Source organism: Astatotilapia calliptera, chromosome 23, assembly GCF_900246225.1.
Source record: "Astatotilapia calliptera chromosome 23, fAstCal1.2, whole genome shotgun sequence".
In the NCBI taxonomy this organism is placed as follows: domain Eukaryota; kingdom Metazoa; phylum Chordata; class Actinopteri; order Cichliformes; family Cichlidae; genus Astatotilapia; species Astatotilapia calliptera.
Window position 1 is genome coordinate 2,291,943 of NC_039323.1, and position 6,536 is coordinate 2,298,478.

At 39.5% G+C, this 6,536-nt stretch overlaps 1 protein-coding gene across 1 annotated transcript; it reads left to right on the plus strand.

The window, feature by feature from the left end:
• The first annotated feature begins 347 nt into the window (after positions 1-347).
• ptgfr (prostaglandin F receptor (FP)) lies at positions 348-5,634 on the plus strand. Its single transcript, XM_026159304.1, has 3 exons — positions 348-867; positions 1,194-2,001; positions 3,900-5,634. The coding sequence occupies exons 2-3, from the start codon at positions 1,207-1,209 to the stop codon at positions 4,206-4,208; spliced, it is 1,104 nt and encodes a 367-aa protein (XP_026015089.1). The 5' UTR covers positions 348-867; positions 1,194-1,206; the 3' UTR covers positions 4,209-5,634.
• The last annotated feature ends 902 nt before the right edge of the window (positions 5,635-6,536 follow it).

The following is a 6,536-nucleotide window of genomic DNA, read 5'->3' on the forward strand; positions in this document are numbered from 1 at the left end:
TCACATGACTTTTAAAACTTCTGAGAAAAAAAACAACTAAAATGGGTTGTTTCTTCTGACAGAAATGCGCACTTAGAAGGTCGCTGGCCTTTCCTGATCTTTTTATGGGACTTTTGGTTTGCTCAGTTCACCAGCCTTTAGTTTGTTCGCATTTCTTAAGGTCATGGCTTCTTTCTTTAGCAGACCTCCGTGGAAAACGAGACGCCTGATGGCAGATGAACAAAAATGACTTAATGTCCGGCTGCACTTTACCATGTGGAGAAAAAAAAGGCGGGGTTGACTAATAATCTGGAGTGCAACAAATAAAAGGACACTGCCCTGAAGAGCCAAACGCCTGGGCACGTCCACCAGAGAAGACTGATGTGGTCTTAGGGCGCTTGGGTTCAACTCTATGAAGACATTTGTTATCGAATATTCAATTCAGGAGACGCGACCGACACTGCTGATAACTGCGTAAATAGTGCGGGCGACTAAATACATAGAACAATACAGAAAAGAGAGGAAAACTTTTCGATATATTTGCTCACACTTGGAGACGCTTTTCGTTCCATGGATAATTACAATCATTAATAACAATAATTAAATCATGTTAGCTTGGCAGCATTTTATCAGTCGGTGCAATCCCCAACCAGAGTGTTAACGCACATACAAGAGGACGAAAGCAGATTCTTTCTTGGTGTGCAGCCTCTTGAGTTGCGTCTGAGCTCAGAGCTCGCCTATGCGCCCTCATCGAGACTTGGCACCTGCTGTACGCAGACGGAACAAGGACTGGAACAACATTAACTGCCGTCTCTTCTGTTTTTAAAGACAGAGAACGAGGGGGCTTTTAACTTATGGAGAGCTATCCCAGCGAAGCCCAAACCTGAGGTAAGGAATTATTTATTGAAATCAACCAAACCGAGGAATCTTCAATAGTCAGAAAAAGGTCCTGAATTTGAGGAAAGAAGCGTTCACTGCACTCTGATGTGGTCTGATTGTTCCTATTGGAAAGAGAAATGGATGAGTGGGAATTACTACAAAAGCAATCGCAATAGGAGTTTAAAGTGTATATAAGCTTTATTCTTGAAAATATTAATAATGTTAAACTTGTGTCTTACTTGCTTCCAAGTCAATTTTATCAGTAGATTTCATCCAAACCATTGTTTTGGTCTAATTGAATCACACAGATATTTTCCATTTACCTTCTCTTTCAGACTTATTCCAGCCATGTCAGCTAATGGGAGTTCAGAGTCCAGCTGCAGGTCAGAGGTTAGACCCACCAATAACACCTGTTTCCAGAAGGAACTGTCTATCACTGCATCAGTAATCTCTATGACTGTTGGCATCTTCTCCAACAGCCTTGCTCTGTTCATTCTGCTGAAATCCTACAGCAGCATCCGCACCAAGTCCAGGGCATCCTTCCTGCTGTTTGCCAGCAGCCTGGTGATCACAGATCTGCTGGGTCACCTCATTAATGGATCCCTGGTGCTTTTTGTGTACAGTGCTGAAAAGAAATGGGAGAATTTTGATCCTTATCAAATCATATGCACCATCTTTGGGGCATGTATGGTGTTCTTTGGCTTGAGCCCCTTGTTCCTGGGAAGTGCTATGGCTGTGGAGCGCTGCATTGGAGTCACTAAGCCTATCTTCCACTCCACAGTGTTGGCCTCACACCACATGAAAAGGCTCCTTGGGGTCACCTGGCTGCTTGCTGCACTGGTGGCTGCGCTGCCTGTAATGCTGTCGAAGCCCTACAAGGTTCAAAGGTCCAGGAGCTGGTGCTTTTTCCTTATCGAGCAAACCAAAGACTGGATGGATGTGCTCCTGCCGCTGCTATTTTCATTGCTGGGGCTGCTGGCACTGCTGATCTCCATTGCCTGCAACACGCTAACAGGCTGTGTTCTAATACAGGCCAAACTGCGCCACAAGCATCACTGCAGAAGCATGCCTTATCACATAGAGATGATCTGCCAGCTCCTGGCTATCATGCTGGTGTCCTGCATATGCTGGGGCCCATTACTGGTAAGACCTCCTCAGCACACCTTTAACAGACAGTTAAAAATTACAGGGAAAAACGAAAAATTACAGAGCGTAGAGTGACACTGAGGAAGCTAAGCTGGATTTGTTCCCTGCTACCTAAAGCCTTTCCATATATCTTTGTTAAAGCAGTGTTATGTTGCATTTCTGATCATTAAACTACTGCTGTTGGTCAGTGTGTCCATGATGCATTTTGAAGATGAGTAAGTACATCGACATCACAGCAATAATGGGAGTTTTTTTTTTTAAATACTAGAATTGTTAGCAAACTTAACAGCTGCTTACTGGAGGTCAGAACAAGAAACCACATCACACTCCCACAACAATAGAAGCCTAACTGAGCATAGCTAAAATATTAATGACAGCAATACTAAATGAATGAGATTAAATTAAATTGAGATTAAATATTACCAGTCATCTGATTCTTTGCAGCATTAGTATTTATTTAATTTAAAATTCCCAAATAAAACAATAAATTAAATTACATTAAAGTCAATGTAACCAAGTAAGATTAAAAGGTTCATGTCAATTAGAGTAAACACACAAATTTAAGTAATGTTTGCATTTTCACAGTAGTTTAATAACAGTGTTATCATAGTCAACTAAAACTAAATGCTAAAACCAAAACCAGGTGTGAGCAAACATTTTAGTGAGTTAAATTAAAAATAAAAACCAGATCGTTGAAACTCCCATAAACTGAAAAAAGAATACAAATATTTCAGCTTCCTTGATGAGACTTTGATAGATTTGTTTACTGACACTCTGCATGTCTGCAAGACTGTGAGTCAGCGGCGTTCAAAAGGTGTTTTTATTTTAGCACCTACATTGATTTCCATAAATGTTGCTTCTGACATATGGCCTCCATACACTCATAACAATAAAAAAATAAAAGTAACACTGAAACAAATGAAAACTAAACTAAAACTGAACATTTAAACTGAAATTTAAATTAAAAAACACTGAATTAAAAACAAAAAGTCAAAAAAAAAAAGTGCATTAAATGTGATAAGATGAAACCATTTGGAAGAAAATCGATTGCAGAAGCATGAGCATGAAGACAGAGAGAAGAGTCATCATAATGCAGACTCCCAGATAAAGGAGGTGGAGAGTAACATGACCCCTATAAGCGAGCGGTGATGGAGCCGAGTGTGATTGGTGACGGGGTTTTCCATCGAGAGGCCTTTAAAAATGACAATGATATGGAAATGAGAAGGAGGAAAATGAAACAGAGGTGATGAAAAAATAAGCAGAAATAATAGCTGTTATCACCAAAAGGAACGGAGACAGAATGTGAGAAAACAGATCCTACTATACCCGAGCATGTCTGTGGTGCCCTAAGAAAGCTCTGTTTGTCTGTCTTTGCATTTTTTAAAGGGTTTGATACAAACAGGTTTTTCTCCACTTCCATCACTGTTCTTTTCTATCCTTGTCATCATCATGTAAAAGATGTCTGATGTTTAATTGTTGTACACTGGTGGAAATCAGCAAATGTATTAATTAAGGACTTGTGATGCCAAGCAATAGATGCCAGACAAGCTGAAAAATATGGCAGCTGCTTTGAAGACTCTTCCAAATAATCGTGGTTTTGAATTATTATTCAAATTAAGCAATTCTAATATTTAAAAAAAAAAGAAAGTAAATGCTTTGAATTAGAGATTTCTTAATAACAACAAAGATGCAAAATTGCACACACTAATCTTACCTCGTTTTTCCTGTAACTTCCCAGCCAGTCTATCACAACCAGTCTAACACAACCAGTCTATCACAACCAGTCTAACACAACCAGTCTATCACAACCAGTCTAACACAACCAGTCTAAAATTGTTTTCTATTAAAGTATTTGATAAATATTTAGAATAACTGTTTTTCTACCACTCCAATAGATCCATGTCACCATTCTGAGTACCAGAGCCACGGATGAGTCTCCGTCTTTTAGTCTGCTGACTATACGCATGGCTACGTGGAACCAGATCCTGGACCCGTGGGTCTACATCCTGCTGAGGAAGGCTGTTCTCAGGAAAATCTTCGTGTTGCTTCACGGCTGTTGTGGCTCGAAATTTTACACCCTCCATCGGTGGCAGCGCAGTATGCTCCACAGCTCAGCGGAGACCAGCAGCTCCAGTGGGTCATCTGATTGCCGCTGCCTCGGTAAAACACCTGTGCATGATGTTGTCATCAAATCCATCACCTGAACCCTGTCCTGAGTCTTTTATCTGAGAACGCCAAGGTGCTGAAAAACAAAAGGAAAGAAAATCATTTGGAATACTAGAAGGACATTTCTAAAGAACGCTTATCCTAAGGTCAATTTTAAAGTGACCCAGGTCCAAAACAAAATTCCTTTGATTCTTCCTTTGCATGCGCTCTTCCTCTTTGCAAAGTTTCATCCCATTTCAGCTCCTGCAGATGAATAAGACGCACTGAGACACTAGAAGACTATCAAAAATGCACTTACACAAACCACAAATGTTTTCTTGTAACATTTGCAAAATGATCACCATGAATTGTCACTATTACTGTATATTGTGGTATTGACTTTTTGTTCTAAACTTTTAGCCCCGCCTTCTGCATCAGGGGCACTAGACAAGTTCTATCAAAAACTGTCACAGTGTTAGAGACGAACTAACAGTCACTGTTAAGTCGTAGACATTGTTTTATTCATTCCTGGCTTTGTTCCACATGCAGCTCCAGCCTGTGTCTTTGCACTACTATTTATTGATTGTGACTGAGTCTTCTTTGACCTTACATGTTAACTTTTTATTATAAGGATTCCAGTATAATGTGTTAATCATTTGGTTTGCACAGATGTGCAAGAGACAATAAGCATGCAAAAAAACAAATGATCATCCTCCACCACCATGCTGACATCAGTATGATGTCTTTGTGCTAATATTGTGCTGTACTTAGTTTTCATCAAACATGGCTGTGCATTGATGCCAAACATCTCTACTTTGGTGCTGTCTGTCCAAAGCACATTATTCAAGAGGTCTTGTGGTTTGTTCAAATGCGACTTTGCAAACTTAAGCCATGTTGCTTTCATGCTTTTAAAGAGAAGAGGCAACCCTGGCATTTAGCAGGACCAGAAGCAGTAAGGGTATACCGGTACTTAGGACTGTTTTACCTGAAGCAAATATTTTGTGCTGAAAGTCTAGTTGATGTTTAAAACAAGCTTCTCCCAACAATTTCACCACAACAGTAAACTTTTGCTCATTGAGTGTTTTGAATGTCATCAAGTGTTTTCTTTTTTTATAGTGTGTGAGCTGTTAACGTGATGGTGTATACTGTACCAGCCTTTAAACAATTTAAGCCTGCATTATGTTATAACATGGACCAATTGAAAACATGATTTTTGCCTGTATCAGTACGTTTGATGTTTTAAATGGTTCGGGTGAGTGTTGTGCTTTTCTTTCAAAGTGTTGTAAAGAATGATCAGAGTAAGAAGTTTCTGATTGAAGTATGTAACGCTGCATTCAAGTGTGATCATGATCAGAACGAAAGCAGATGTTTTGAGAGGATCGTCTTTCAGCAGTAAGTAGTCTGCTGGTAGGTGCGTTATTACTTAGTAAATGTGATTTTTTCGCACCGGTGCTTCTGCATCATGACACTTTTTTTTTTACAAAACAACACAAAACTTTCCAATGTGTTTGTGCTGTACTGTGTAATAAAACGGAAAATGGAAAAACAAACCATAAACATTAAAGAGAAAATGGTGGAAATGTTTTTTTTAATGCGTTGTAGTCAAGATAATGTGAGTTCACAGTGAGGTTTTCTCCACCTAAAACATCTTTCGAGGACAGAGTGCGTCTTGTTTTAGCCCCAAGGAGTCTGAAATATGAGACTAGAATAGGCAAGAAATCGGTGATTTCTTATTATAAATTATTATGTATTTTGAAAAAGAATGGATTTTGCTGCTTTTGTGAGTGTCATTTTAAAACGACATGTTATTATTTAGTTAGTTATTACATCCCATCTGTTGACAAAACAGAAATATGAGATACAATCTTTACTTTGAGTGTCCTGAACTGTAGTCTTATAACATTGCTTTAAGCACTGTAGACGTCTACTTACATTCCACTCCAAGCTCCACTCTGTCACTTCATGCAGAACTTTATAAATGGGCACACATTGTTTGATTAACAATCGTTTTCAAAAGCAGAACTGGAAATGGACTAACATCACACATTCACACAGCGCTTATTCTCTACATTTGGGTTTGACTTAACATTAACATGCATGTTTGCATGTTTTAGGACAGTGGATGGAAGACGGGGTACTTGGAGGAAACCCATGAGTGAGAACATGAAAACTCCAGACAGAAAGGCCCTGGTTGGGGTTTAAACCAGGAACCACAACAGCACCCACCTCAACATGTTTAAGTCTCTCACTAAGCCTGTGGTTCAAGACGAGCTCAGTTAGTCAGAACAGCAGAACAGCAGATGAAAACAGGGGATACATGAATAAATAAGCCTGCTACAGAAGGCCATAAAAACAGACGTTTGCTTCCATCCATGCTTAACGTAGCA

Bases quoted from the DNA above. Each gene is read 5' to 3' on its own strand.
- ptgfr (XM_026159304.1), top strand. From the start codon at position 1,207: ATGTCAGCTAATGGGAGTTCAGAGTCCAGCTGCAGGTCAGAGGTTAGA. The intron at 2,002-3,899 runs GTAAGACCTCCT...CCACTCCAATAG, and splicing joins TATGCTGGGGCCCATTACTG to ATCCATGTCACCATTCTGAG.